At 34.3% G+C, this 15465-nt stretch overlaps 1 protein-coding gene across 1 annotated transcript in view; it reads left to right on the top strand.

Moving 5' to 3' along the window:
• Nucleotides 1-15465, top strand: part of MTREX (Mtr4 exosome RNA helicase) — a 76268-nt gene that overhangs the window by 50344 nt on the left and 10459 nt on the right. The window contains exons 18-22 of the mRNA XM_037530800.1: nucleotides 505-573; nucleotides 3042-3170; nucleotides 4493-4603; nucleotides 10312-10500; nucleotides 12107-12270. Coding sequence (XP_037386697.1) covers nucleotides 505-573; nucleotides 3042-3170; nucleotides 4493-4603; nucleotides 10312-10500; nucleotides 12107-12270 — 662 coding nt within the window. The remainder of the gene's footprint in view (nucleotides 1-504; nucleotides 574-3041; nucleotides 3171-4492; nucleotides 4604-10311; nucleotides 10501-12106; nucleotides 12271-15465) is intronic.

Raw genomic sequence — 15465 nt, 5'->3', positions numbered from 1 at the left:
TCATTTTGCTCATATTTTCTTTGCTCTTCAGAAATTTTTCAGTTTGATGTAGTCCCACTTGTTTGTTTTGGCTTTTGTTGCCTTTGCATTTGGAGTCAAGTTTAAAAAAATCATCTCTAAGACCTATGTCAAGGAGTTTACCAGATCTGTGTTTTTCTGGGAGTTTAATGGTTTTAGGTCTCATGTTCAAGTCTTCAATCCATTTTGAGTTAATTCTGTGTATAAGAGAGTGGGCCAGTTTCATTCTTCATGTGACCTTCCAGTTTCCCCAGCATCATTTATTGAAGAACTGTCCCCATTTTTTATTCTTGGTTCCCTTATCATAATTTAATTGAGCATACATGTGTGGGATTATTTCTGTCTCCTCTAATCTGGACGGTAATCATTCAAAAGCTATTTTATTAGGAAATCTCAAAAAATATTGTCCTATAATGTGTGCATGCAAGTCTAAAATTGCCATTCGAACATAAATATTCTTGTTTATTTGTTTTACTTTATTTTTAGGTAAAGAATGAAGGAGATGATTTTGGCTGGGGAGTAGTGGTGAATTTTTCAAAAAAGTCAAATGTTAAGGTAAATTGTTCTTAAGTAGAATTGTCTATATACGCTTTTCAGAAATTGTTTTTTCAGACTCATGAAATTGATCAAAGTAGAAATAGTAATACCTTAAGAGAGACTCTAGTAAATACTACCATAAGGAATTAATTTTTTGAATAATCTAAAATTTTGTGTACAAAGTGGTGTAGTTATTAACAACTCAAATTTATTTTCATGACAGTTGTTTACATTTCTTCTCTGAGTTTATTAGTTCTTTTTAGAATTTTACTTTTTAAATTATTAGAATAAAATGATTTTCTGACACTGAAAATTAGAATATTCTTTTAGACATACTAAGAGACAAAGAGAAGAAATTAGGCTGGTCAGTTTTACTTCTTTTTAAATGGATGCAATAATAACGACTTAGACATAAGTATATAAATATTTTGAAAATATATAAAATCAAGGGATGATTTTGTTAATTTGTTATGAGTGGCTTTCTGGGATTAAATCAGCCAGCTTATTATATTTTCTTTAGGTGTAGTAGACACCAACCTGTTATTTGTAGTTATGTGACCTCACATTTTGTATTGCTGCCTATTTTTCCTTTTCTTTAAAATTCAGCGTTTGCTTAAATTGGTGTGTACTCTCTTAAGATTCACTATTTCGTGATTTTGTTGTCACTACTCCTCTGTCCCATTAATATGTAGAGGCAATTAGAATTAAGATTTGGAATTTAGTCCAGAAATTTGTAAATGAACTCGAGTAACTGAAGCCCATTTGTTGCGTAGAAACAATTAAGTTCATAGAATTGTGATAGGTGTTTTGATTAATGATGTATGATTAATTCTACCAAAGAGCTTCTTAAGGATACTAATACAACAACTTAATGCATATATATTGATTTACATAAATGGCTTTTAATTCACTTAAGAAAAAAGGAAATATTTATACCATCTTTTATAATTCCAAATTACCTGTACAAGTTCTGTTATTTTTTGTGTGCATGGATTTAAATTAATGTCTGGTGTCACTTGCTTTTCACTAGCTTTCTTTTAGTTTGTTTTTTTTTTTTTTAATATTGACAAATAACATTGTATTAGTTTCAAATGTATAACAGTGGTTTGCAGTTTGTATATATTGTGAGGTGATCACAATAAGTTTAATACATCCATCACTAATATGAAAAGCTTTTGTTTTTTTGGTGATAAACCCAGTTTTTTTTTAATCAGTTTGCCAGCAACAATTTCTCTCCATTTTACTTATCTGGGAATGTCTGTTTTCAGAAAGATGCAAAATGTCATCTTTGAATGCAACAACAGATATAACCTAGGTGCTCATAATAGATTATACCATATAGGTTTCTTTAAGTACACTCTAAAATATTCACACTTGGGTGGACTCGCCTGAAACTACAATTCTCAATACGAAGCAATACATGACTGTAATCTTACTGTGTGGTCCTTATAAGTGGTGAATCATTTTTTCTTTTGCTACTTTCAATATTATCTTCCTGTGTTTTTATTTCTGCATTTTTACTATACTATACCTGTTTGTGTATCTCATTGCATTTATTTCACTTGGAATTCATTGTGTTTCTTGGACATGTCAATAAATGTCCTCCAATTAATTTGAGATGTTTTCAGCCATTATTTCATCAATTTTTTTTTTTTTTCTCCTCTCTTGATACACCCATTATGGCTATGTTCTGTTCACTGGTTTTCCACATTTTCCTGAGACTATTCATGCTTTCTTTCATTTTTATTTCTTTTTTGTACTGCATAATCTACATCACTTTATATTCAAATTTGCTTATTTTTTTTCTGCTATTTTTTATGTACTGTTGATTCTCTCCACTGGTATTTTTGGTTTAGTTTTTCTTTACTTGAGGTGTTGTATTTTTGAATTCCAGAATTTACTTTTTTTTTTTAATCTGTTATTGATATTTTCCATTTGATACATTATTATTGTACCTTCCTTTACTACTTTAGTTTCTTTAGTTCTTTGTGCTTTTGATGGCTACTTTTAAGTTTTTGTTTATTAATCCAACATCTGGTTATTCTTATGGGCACTTTGTGTCCTGCCTTTTTTCAGGTTTTTGGATCCATGGATCATAGTTTTCTGTTTCTGTTCATGTATTTTGCACATAACATTCTTGAGTTCTAATAGTAACTTCTGTGATAGTACCTTAGAAAGAAAGAATGTCAAATTTATGAATGAAATCTACAGAATTGCAACTAAACCCAGAAATAGAGTTCTGAGATTATCTAGTAACATTAAAGATTGTCCATAATTTCTAGATTACTTTTTTTTCCCCTAGATTATTTTTGTCTAAATACTGGAGGATGTTGGAGAATAAAGAGCCTTCATTTAATGAAATAAACATATTCTGTACAGCATGTTGCAGTCATAATGCTAAATGCTGAAGATACAGTCCTTGTATGCATGGAACTTAAAATTGTGGGCCAGTTTTCAAGAACTAATAAACTTTATCTTTTTTCTAGCCTAATTCTGGTGAACTGGATCCTTTATATGTAGTAGAAGTACTTTTGCGCTGTAGCAAAGAGAGCTTGAAGAATTCAGCCACTGAGGCTGCAAAACCAGCTAAACCTGATGAGAAAGGAGAAATGCAGGTTCATACTTTATTTTTCATATTCAGATTTCTGATATTTTGTCAAGTGTTTATAACCACTAGATTTCCTAAATGTGGTAATGAACATACTGTCATAATTTCTAAATTGGAAATTTTCAAGATATTTTAAGGCATATTAAAACCATCTAAAATAACAATAGCATAATTGATATACTAGCATAATTGAGATTTAAGTTATGTGTAGGTAAATAATAACATGAGAGATAAAGCTAAATAATTTAAATTCCATATGAAACTTTTACATGAGCTATAAAGATGTTTTATTATTTTTGTGATCAAATAATTTTACAGTTTCTCCATCCATGCTATTTACTACATTCCTCTGAAAATAATGATTGGAATGTTTTCATGAGAAATTCCTGTCCAGATTTCCTTAACTAAAGTTATTTACTTTAAATATTTTTAATTAAATGCAATACATTTACATTGTCACTTGAGAGTCCCGTGATACATCTTGAACATCTTTTAATATACTTTATTTGGAGATAATTAAAGTAATTGTTGGTGAAAGCTAATATGAAACTCGAATTTTATTTTTGTTAATTTTGGTTTAAGTATGTGACAAATTGGCTAGATCTTCTTAGGAAATGTCATGGTAAGGTTATTATAGTAAGTTGTGATTTGTAGAAAGTAAAATCTGCCACTGCTTTGGATCAATGAATGACATGAGATTCAGAGTTGGTAGTATTTAAGAAGATAGTTCATTATTAAACATTTTTAAATAGTGACTTGTATAATTATTTATAATTCTAAAAACAAGATGTAGTTTTTAGTCCTCCTGTTTTCATGCTACATGATATGGAGTCTTCAAGAACACCTGTTTTCAAACTTTCTTTCCATAGTTTCTCCTAATAAGAATACCTTTCCCTTACCATCATTTTGATAACGGAGCATACTGTTTTGTCTGTTTGAAATAATCCTTTTTGTTTCTTCATTTTAACTCATTCAGAATAGACATGAGGCTTACTTGGCCTCCTAAACAAATACAGGAGTCTTTCTTTCCCCTATAGTGCTCTTAAGTATATAAAAGTGCCAAATACTGAGCATCCAAAAATGACTCAATTATGGGAATTGAGGGAATTACTTGATTTTATTTATTTGCATATTATTTATTTAGAACTTTGAATTGGTTTTTGCTTTTAAATATAATCTCCATTAAATTAGCTTCCACAATGATTATTATCTACTTAAAAGTAACTGTCACATATTATAAATGTAAATGTAACTTTCTTTTAAGGGTCCAAGCTAAATTAAGAAATGTGTACTGTTAATTGTAATATTATACAAATTTTTTGTTTGTAGGTTGTTCCAGTTTTGGTGCATCTCCTTTCTGCTATTAGCAGTGTTCGACTTTACATTCCTAAAGACCTGCGACCAGTGGACAATAGACAGAGTGTATTAAAATCAATACAGGTATAGTTAATTTTATAAATTTTATAAAAATAAATTAGGTTCTATAAACACTACTAAGAGTAACAATTCTTTTTAATATAAAATAGTGCCAACAAATGTACATGTAGGTTGTCCTCTCTGAATCTGTCAACAAAGTGCGTTAGTACTTACAAAGGAAAACATGGCCACAAAAATATACTAAATATATTTTCACAGAAATATACTAAATATGGGCCTCCCCAGTGGCGCAGCGGTTGAGCGCTGGGTTGCGAAGCTGCCCGCGGCCTCTGCGATGCCGGTTGGATCCCCGGCTGCTCCCCGGCCACCGGAGGAGGGTCCCACATGGCGCGCAGACCTCTCCTGCCGCCCGCTGCTCCCCTCAGCAGTGTACTTTGGTCCTTCTGCCTGCTCTGCTCCCCGCTCTGGCTCTGGTGAATTCTCTCACCCTCCCGCGCTTCTGACTGTACCCAGTGCTTGTATAAACAAACAAACAAATAAATAAATAAATAACATGCCTCTAAAAAAAAGAAGTCACATCTTAAAATTTAAAAAAAAAAAAAAAAAAAAAAAAGAAATATACTAAATATATTTTTGCTTTATTTGTTATGAGTGAAAATAACTATAAAATTTAGTGTATAAATTTTATTAAATCAGATGCCATGGTTTTAAACTATTTTTAGTATAATAGGAATATTTATTATTTTTAAATTTATTCCATTGGGATTTTTTTTAAAGATTAATTTATGCATACAAGAACTGGGGTACAGGCCAGAGATGCAGGAGTTGAGAGTATTCACCAGAGTAGGGAACAGAACAGGCAGATAGACTGAAGTACACTGCTGAGGGGAGCAGTGGGCGAGACAGGAGAGGTCTGCCGCGCTATGTGGGTAGCTCCCTGGCCTGCCGGGAATCGAGCTCTTGCTGCAGAGGCTGCGGACAGCTTCACAGCACTGTGCTTAACCCTTTGCGCCACCAGGGAGGCCCAGGAATATTTACTTTTAATAGGTAGAAGTATGACTTAGAAAATTTTATTCTCCAGTAGGAAAAATGTGACTTTATTGGTTATTTAGTAAACATGAATAGCGTTTACTCTGCAGGGAAAGCTCTATACTAGAATATGAGAAAACAGAGGTAAATACACAGAATGATTTCAGCATAGAGTAGGAATTTTTTTTTTTTAATTAATAAATTTTATTTTTATATTCCCCATACAACTGCAATCCCCCCATTCTGACCCTAATCCCTCCCCTCCCGCCCCCCAACCCCCAAAAAGTGTCTCTGGTTCATAGTTTTTGTTGATTTTGATTGTCACTTTCTTATAGTTATTCATTTTCCCGGTCCCTTATTTAAGTTTTCTAGATTCCTGCTATGAGTGAGACCATCCAGTATTTTTCTTTTTCTTTTTGGCTTATTTCACTGAGCATGATCCCTTCCAGTGCCATCCATGTTGCTGCAAATTGCATGTGTTTATCTTTTTTGAATGCTGAGTAATATTCCATGGTATATATGTACCACATCTTCTTGATCCAGTCATCTATTTTTGGGCATTTGGGCTGTTTCCAAAGCTTAGCTATTGTAAACAGTGCTGCTATAAACATAGGGGTGCAGGTGTTCTTTGGAATTGATGTTTCTGTGTCCTTTGGGTAAATACCTAGGAGTGGAATTGCTGGATCCTGTGGAAGCTCTATGTTTAGTAGGTCCAGAAATCTCCACACAGCTCTCCATAGTGGTTGGACCAGTTTGCACTCCCATCAACAGTGCAGAAGAGTTCCTTTTTCTCTACAACCTCGCCAACACTTGTTGTTGCTAGTTTTTTTAATATGTGCCATTCTCACTGGTGTAAGATGGTATCTCATGGTAGTTTTGATTTGCATTTCCCTGATTGCAAGTGATGTTGAACATTTTTTCATATGCCTGTTGGCCATTCGCATTTCCTCTTCAGAGAAGTTTCTTTTTAGCTCCTCTGCCCATTTTTTGACTGGATTATTTTCTTTTTTTTTTTTTTTTTTTAAAGATTTTTTATTTTATTTATTTATACAAGCACTGGGTATAGTCAGAAGCGCAGGAGGGTGAGAGAATTCACCAGAGCCAGAGCGGGGAGCAGAGCAGGCAGAAGGACCGAAGTACACTGCTGAGGGGAGCAGCGGGTGGCAGGAAAGGTCTGCGTGCTATGTGGGACCCTCCTCCGGTGGCCGGGGAGCAGCCCGGGATTGAACCGGCGCTGCAGAGGCTGTGGGTAGCTTCGCAACCCAGCGCTCAACCGCTGCGCCACCGGGGAGGCCCTTGACTGGATTATTTTCTTTGTTGTTGTTGAGTCTCATCAGCTCTTTGCAGATTTTTGTGATCAGTCCTTTATCATTAGTGTTGTGTGCAAAAATGTTCTCCCAGTTGGTGGGGTTTCTCTTTGTTTTTGTTATTGTCTCTTTTGCTGTGCAGAAGCTCTTTAATTTGATTTAGTCCCAGCTGTTGATCTTTGCCTTCACTATCACTGCTTTGGGTGATGTGTCTGTAAAGATGTCTTTGATGTGCAAATCACGTAGTGTTTCGCCTATATTTCCTTCTATGTATTTTATGGTTTCTGGTCTTATGTCTAGTTCTTTAATCCATTTTGAGTTGATTTTTGTGTAAGGTGTGAGGTAGTGGTCAAGCTTCATTCTTTTGCATGTAGCGACCCAGTTTTCCCAGCACCATTTATTGAACAAACTTTCTTTGCTCCAATGCATAGTCTTTGCTCCTTTGTCAAATATTAGTTGACCATAAATCTGTGGGTTTATTTCTGGATTTTCTATTCGATTCCATTGGTCTGTATGTCTGTTCTTGTTCCAATACCATGCAGTTTTGATGATTATGGCTTTGTAGTAGAGTTTGAAGTCTGGGAGTGTGATGCCTCCATTCCCTTCTTTTTTTTTCAGGAGAGCTTTGGCTATTCAGGGTTTTTTGTGATTCCATATGAATTTCATCAATAATTGTTCTATTTCTTTGAAGAGTGACATTGAAATTTTGATTGGAATAGCATTGAATCTGTATATTGCTTTTGGAAGGATGGCCATTTTAATAATGTTTATTCTCCCAATCCATGAGCAGGGGATGTTTTTCCATTTCTTTATGTCTTCTTCTATTTCTTTTAACAGTGTTTTATAGTTTTCTTTGTATAGGTCCTTTACCTCTTTTGTTAGATTTATTCCCAAATATTTGATTTTTTTTGTTTCAATAATAAAAGGGATGGTTTTTTTGATTTCTTCTTCTTCAGATTTATTGTTTGTATATAGGAAGGCTACTGACTTTTGCGTATTGATTTTGTATCCTGCCACTTTACTGAACTGATTGATGAGTTGAATTAGTTTTTCTGTGGAGTTTTTGGGGTTCTCTATGTATATTATCATATCATCTGCAAATAGTGATAGTTTGACTTCTTCTTTTCCTATTTGGATTCCTTGGATGTCTTTCTCTTGTCTTATTGCTCTGGCTAGGACTTCCAGTATTATATTGAAAAGCAGTGGTGAGAGTGGACATCCTTGTCTTGTTCCAGATCTTAATGGAATTGCTTTCAGCTTTTCACCATTGAGAATGATACTGGCTGTTGGCTTGTCATATATGGCCTTTAAGATGTTGAGGTACGTTCCTTGTATCCCAAGAATTTCAAGGGCTTTTATCATGAATGGGTGTTGCACTTTGTCGAAAGCTTTCTCAGCATCTATTGATATTATCATATGGTTTTTATATTTCTTTTTGTTGATGTGTTGGATAACGTTGATTGATTTTCGGATGTTAAACCATCCTTGTGTCCCTAGAATGAATCCTACTTGGTCGTGGTGAATTACCTTGTGGATACACTGTTGGATTCTGATAGCTAAAATTTTATTGAGGATTTTTGCATCAGTGTTCATTAGGGAGATTGGCCTATAGTTTTCTTTTTTTGTGTTGTCCTTTTTCGGTTTTGGTATTAGTGTAACGTTGGTTTCATAGAACATGTTAGGTATTATACCTTCCTTCTCAATTTTTTGGAAGAGTTTGTGAAGGATAGGCACCAATTCGTCTCTGAATGTTTGGTAGAATTCATTTGTAAATCCATCAGGTCCTGGGCTTTTGTTTTTGGGGAGGTTTTTGATTACCATTTCAATTTCGCTAATTGTAATTGGTCTGTTTAGGTGTTCTATTTCTTCTTTATCTAGCTTTGGGTGATTGTAGAGTTGTAGGAATTTGTCCATCTCCTCTAGATTGTTGAACTTGTTTCCATATAACTGTTCATAGTAGTTATTAATTATTCTTTTGATTTCTGCTGTGTCCGTTGTGATTTCTCCTCTTTCATTTATTATCCTATTTATTTGTGCTTTCTCCCTTTTTGCCCTTGTGAGCCTGGCTAGGGGTTTATCTATTTTATTTATTTTTTCGAAGAACCAGCTCTTGGTTTCATTGATCTTTTGGATTGTTTTTTTAGTTTCAATTTCATTTATTTCTGCTTTGGTTTTTATTATTTCTTTTCTTCTACTGGTTTTGGGGTTTTTTTGTTGTTCTTTTTCTAGATCTTTGAGCTTCGAGATTAGGTTGTTTCTTTGAGTTCTTTCTTGTTTCTTGATGTGAGCATCTATTGCTATATATTTTCCTCTTATTACTGCTTTTGCTGCATCCCATACATTTAGGATATTGGTGTCCTCCTTGTCATTCAATTCGAAGAATTTTTTAATTTCTTCTTTTATCTCCTCGTTAGTCCAGTGGACTTCCAGTAGTGTGGGTTTCAATCTCCACGAGGTAGGAGAGTACCTTGCCTTCTTTTTATGGTTTATTTCTAGTTTGATGCCTTCATGGTCAGAAAAGATGGTTGGTATGATTTCAATCTTGGTGTATCTGTTGATGTTTGTCTTGTGCCCCAGTATATGATCTATCCTAGAGAATGATCCGTGTGCGCTTGAGAAAAATGTATACTCAGATTTTTTTGGGTTTAGTGTTCTATATATGTCTGTTAAGCCCAGATGCTCTAGGTCCTTATTTAGAGCTTTAGTGTCTTTACTTATTTTTTGTCTTGTTGATCTATCCATTGTTGATAGTGGTGTGTTGAAGTCTCCCATAGAGTAGGAATTTTTAAGCTGTGGCCTGTAGGTAGTCTTTCTGAAATTAATGCTGGTCTTGCCAGCTTTACAAAATTTTTTACATAGACGATCTCTTTTTTTTTTTTTTTTTTGTTTATAAAGTTCTGAATGGCCAAATCCTAGTTTACTTTTAAGGCCTTCCTGGCCAACACCGTGGAAGAAATTTAGCAGCAGGAATAGGGATCTGTATCCTTTTAAAATAGTTTATATCTATCAACTCAATAATACCCTCCCTAGGAATCAAACCCAAGTAAGTCAGAAAATTGCAAACAGTTCAGACTTAACAGGTGTTCAATACAAGATTATTTATGATAGCAAGAAGTTGGAACAATTCATATATGATAATGGATTTGTCAGTAAGTTGTAACATATTCCAAACCATTAAACACCAGTTACTAAAATTACTAGTAAATCACAGTGCATCTCTTTATCAGTAAATCATAGTATAGCAATTCAAAAGGAGTTTTTGAAAGCATGTAGTAGAAAAATGCCCTCCAATTTAAATGGGAAAGACAAAATTATATGTAGTACCATACCTTTTTATTTTTATATCTGTGCATTAAAAAAACAAAGGAAATACTGGACTTATTTTTAACTGTTTTTATCGCTAAGATAAAAAATGAATTTTGAAATTTTTTTCAGGAAGTTCAGAAACGTTTTCCTGATGGTGTTCCCTTGTTAGATCCTATTGATGACATGGGTATTCAAGATCAAGGGCTGAAAAAAGTCATCCAGAAAGTAGAGGCTTTTGAACATCGAATGTATTCACATCCACTTCACAATGACCCCAATCTGGAAACAGTGTATACACTTTGTGAAAAAAAAGCACAGGTATGGCAGAATGTATTTTTATCATAGAATTTTATGTATTTCACTAGTACATATTTTTCATTTTCTTTTCCTTTTGGTTTCATCAACTAAAATAAAAAAAATGTCGATCTCTTAAGTAAACTGTCGACTTTTAATTGGGATACAAGATGAAGCTCATTTTCTCTAGTGTGACATTCTGATTTAGTAAGAAATATGTCAGAATTTTGTCCCTATTTCTACCACAGTGTTCGTAAAACCTTTGGAATTTCCTAAGTGATGAGAGCCACAGAGATGTCTTGTCTTGTTACTGAGATAGCTTTTGGATCCCAACTAAAGATGGGAACTGGTTGCCGTAAGTTAACCTGTGATCAGAGGATTGTAACTTTCAGTCTCCCTTCCTGACCTCCAGATAGGGAAGCAGGGCTGGAGGCCACGTCAGTGGGCAACAGCTAATGATTTAATCAGTTGTGCCTATGTAATGAAGCCTCTGTAAAAACCAAGTAGGACAGGTCAGAGGGCTTCTGGGCTGGTGAACATGGGGAGCTGTGGGGAGAATGGTATGCGGAGAGTACATGGAAGAACGGTCTCCTTCCCACGTACCTTGCTTCATGTCTGTCTTCCATCTGCCTGTTCCTGAGTTACATCCTTTTATAATTAACCAAGTCACGTACTAAGTACAATTTTCTCTCAGTGCTGTGAGCTACTGCAGCAGTTTGAACCCAGGGAGAGATGGTGTTGGGAACCTCTGATTAATATCCAGTTGACCATAACTACAGAAAGATAGGATTGCTATTTTGATGGGGACTGCTTTAAATTTATGTATCTTTTAGGGAGGGCAGTCATTTTGATTATATTGGTTCTCCCCATCCATAAGCATGAGATGTCTTACTGGGATTTCCATTACTTTACCCCTTATTTCAGAGCCAGGCTTTACTCCTTAACTTCTTCATTTAACAACTCCCAAATCTCCCTGCTCTGTCAGTTTTATCAAATATATCAAATATATTAATTTGATAAAACTAATATATTGTTCATATATTTAATGTTTTTGCTTGTGTTTAATAACTTCAGGTACATCATTCCTCTTGTGCAATATCCTAAGAAAGTATCTAAGAAACTTCTATATATCCAAAATTTTTGTTCTGTTTTTAAATTTTATCTACATGTACTGTTTATAGCAACAGTGTATTAGTCCTCCCACCATGTCATTTTAGAGTGCTATGGAAATAAAAGAAATGGGGATTCAGAAGATAGCTAACCAGATTCATACTTTGTATAATTTTGATATCACGATAACGGGTGATTCATACATGCACATATAAACACAACCACAGTACAGCCTGAAGTAATTCCCACAGAATCATTGTTTTTGTACATCTTTGTACAGTGCATTCATTTCATGCTTTAAACTGATAAGAAAGCTTATTGCAAAAAAGCTCTATGTAGTTAAATGATGTGACAACCTCTAATATAAACGACATTTATTAAAGGTTTAATGTAAAGCTTGGACTGAGAAGTATGTTCTAAGGTATCCATATAAAGTATTTTTTTGTTTCATTTCATGATAAAACCCAGTTTACTTTGTTCACTTTATTATTGAACTTCTTTATATTTTTATATGCCATAGATTGCAATAGATATTAAATCTGCAAAGCGAGAACTAAAGAAAGCAAGAACTGTTCTACAGATGGATGAGCTCAAATGTCGCAAACGTGTTTTAAGGAGATTGGGCTTTGCTACTTCTTCTGATGTCATAGAGATGAAAGGACGAGTGGCTTGTGAAATAAGCAGGTAAACCTAGTTGTTGTAGAAAATTAAATAGGATACTGATTTTTAAATAAGGACTATAATCTTTTGGATAAAGTTGTCTCAAAAGTAAAGTTGTATGATATCTTCCATATTAAATGCAGATTTTGACCATGACATTGAGAAATTAGAAGTATAGAATTTTCAAAATCTCTTGGATTCCAGTAATTAACATGAACTTCATTAATGCTTGCATATTTCCATTTTTAAAAGTATTGTGGGATTCTTAATGTAAATCTTAAATTTAAACACAATTTTGTATACTTTCCATTTTTTTACAATTTTTCCCTCTTTGAAACTTAGTCTAATAACCATCTTAATATACATGTAGCAGATTTTATTTAAGCTTTGCCCTAACAGTGAGGTATTATAGTATACCTTATTAGAGACCACAGTTTAAAATTGCTTATAAGCTAATAGCTATTAACTGTTTTGGTAATCTTTTGCCACATTTATAATTGTCCTAAAACTTGATCACATGAAACAACAGTCATTTTATTTTCTTTGGTAGTTTCTATGGGTCTGAAATTAGGAAGGACCCATTAGACAGTTTGGCTCAGGGTCTCACTGTGGGACCATTGCCATTACTCTGGAGATAAATCGTCTTTTGTTCATAGTCGTGATCTTTATTCTCAGTAAGTCCATTAAGAAGCATTTCTGAAACAAGGTTTTTATGGTCTCATGTTGGCCCTAATGGATGGGACCAGAGAACCACCTTGTATATGATTTCAGATATTTCTGGTAAAGACTTATTCATACTGTTACTATTAATCATTTAGTCCAGATGTTACATTATCAGATATCTGCAAAGGGGCCAGAAGACTGGAAAACAGAACTATTCTTTGCTACCAAAAGGAGGCAGCAACTAACCAGCCCAAATTAGTTGTTACTACAGAATAATAGGATACCTTTTTCAAATTAGAAAAGCCAGAATTCAAAAGTTTGATTTTTAATTGTTCACAAATTAATTCAGAATTATTTTTTAGTCACTACGTGAGCCAGACAATACATTTCTTAAATAGTTAGATTTTGCCCATAGCCTTCTAGTTTTCCTTCAACCTGTGATAAAGCTCGGCTTTCCTACTTGGTGATTCAAGAAACATAGGTACCATAAAGTTAATTTACTAAGATTAAATCTAGACTCCAACTCTGTTCTAGTGATCCAAACTGTTATGGGGATTACTTCTCTATGATATTATATAGCCTTAATTAATATAAAAATTTATCTCATAGAGGTAGATTTAGTTTTAGAAGAGTAGATACTATCATGTGTTTTCCATTTATAGAAATAACAATATTACATATCAAAGTATATTGTCTTTTCTATAAAATTGGTTTCTCCCTCTATTCTGCTGAATAAGGTTCAGCCACTAAGGGCAAAAACATGGGAGCCATCCATGGCAACTTGTTCCTTTTTTCCCACATCTGCCTTAGTGTTTCCCCTACCTCTGTGCTTTTTTAACTATTCCCACTTACTAATGTGCGTCCTTCATTATTTCTTCCCTACAGTAGTGCACTGGCCTTCCTATTTATTTGTTTCCCCATCGAGTTTCTGCAATCCATCTTTTATAATACTTTCAGAATATTCTTTTCCAAAGCATAAATTCAGGTCATAAGTCAGGTCATTCTGTTAGTAAAACTTTTTTTTTATTTCCTTTTGCTTTCAGAGTAAGTTCTGTAGTGTAATGTGTTCTTACTCTTCCCTTTAGCCTATATTTCCACATCCCACATACAGTGTTTCTGTGCCTCCCATGATCTTTCCCTCACTCCCACCCACATTCTGCTAATTCCTGCAATTTTTTTCCCACAGTCTTCTGAAAATAACTGTAAATTTCTCAAATCTGATTTTAGGCTCCTGAACATCACGTATGTAAACATCTGTTAGATTGTTGTCCTGTGATTATCGTCCCCTTCTGCCTCTGGCATTGGATTATAGAAGTCGTGCTTGAAAAAGTCTTGCCTTGTTTGCTTCACTTCTCAGTTTACCATTAGGAACTCAAATTTAATTTTTCACTTATTTTTGAATAGCAATGACTGTTTGTAAAGATTAGTAGTTTATAACTTGATTCTTTTTTGGAAGTCTTCCCAAAAATATTGTTTGCTTTTTTATTTTTAAGAGTAATGCTCTTGCACTTAATTACTGAATTGATTAAACCCTTATTTTTTTTCCAGATCTATAAAGAAAAATATGTGGGAAATGCTGCTGCTTTTCTCCCTTTTGTAATAATCCTCTGTCCCCCCATCCTTTGTGTCCCTTTCCCTCTCGCCTCCCTCTTTACCTCAGAGCCTTGAGGATGGTTTTTTTTTGGTATCCAGTAGATTTTTAAAGTATTTTACTTTGTTAAATTGTCTGTTATGTGACTGTCCAATATTTGTTTTTATTGTTCTGAGCTGCATTGCTGCATATTATTATTTCAAATTCCCTCCATATTTGTTGAAATTGGCTGCATTTCATCCTTACTTGTGGCTGTGTAATGTTCCATAATATGTATGTTCCACATCTTTTGGATCCATTTGTCCATTGAAGGAGATTTCGAGTACTACCGAGTCCTCTCTATTGTGAATAATGCTGCTGTGAATATAATAAAACATATTTTCTTTTGCTGTGTAGAAGTTCTTTAACTTTAGGTAATCCCAATTACTTATTTTTGTTTTTGTCTTGCTATAGTGGTTGAGTCATCAAAAATATCTTTATTATTGGTATCATGGACTGTATCACCAATGTTTTTTATTGTTGCGTGTCTTATATCAAAATCTTTAATCCATTTGGGATTTACTTTTGTGTATGGCTAGTGAGCAATCCAACTTCATTCTTCTATGTGTGGCTTTATAATTTTTGCAGTACTTTTTTTTTTTAAAGACTTATTTATGGTTACAAGAACTGGGGTACAGGCTAGAGGTGTGGGAGGTGAGAGGCTCCACAAGAGACAGCAGGAAACAGAACAGGCAGATAGACCAAAGTACACTGCTGAGGGGAATAGCAAGCGAGTCAGGAGAGGTCGGCTGCGCCATGTGGGTATTGCCCTGGCTGTGGATTGAACTCACACTGCAGAGGCTGCGGAAAGCTTCACAGCGCTGCGCTCACCCCCCTGAGCCTCCAGCAGGGAGGCCAACCCAGTACCATTTCTTAAAGAGCCTATCTTTTTCCCATTTTATGTTCATGGATGTTTTATCATTAAT

Source organism: Talpa occidentalis, unplaced genomic scaffold (assembly GCF_014898055.3).
Source record: "Talpa occidentalis isolate TD23 unplaced genomic scaffold, MPIMG_talOcc4v2.1 talOcc4.6, whole genome shotgun sequence".
Classification (NCBI taxonomy): Eukaryota; Metazoa; Chordata; class Mammalia; order Eulipotyphla; family Talpidae; genus Talpa; species Talpa occidentalis.
The sequence above is the reverse complement of the archived record's forward strand: the minus strand, read 5'-3'. Positions and strand labels throughout refer to the sequence as shown.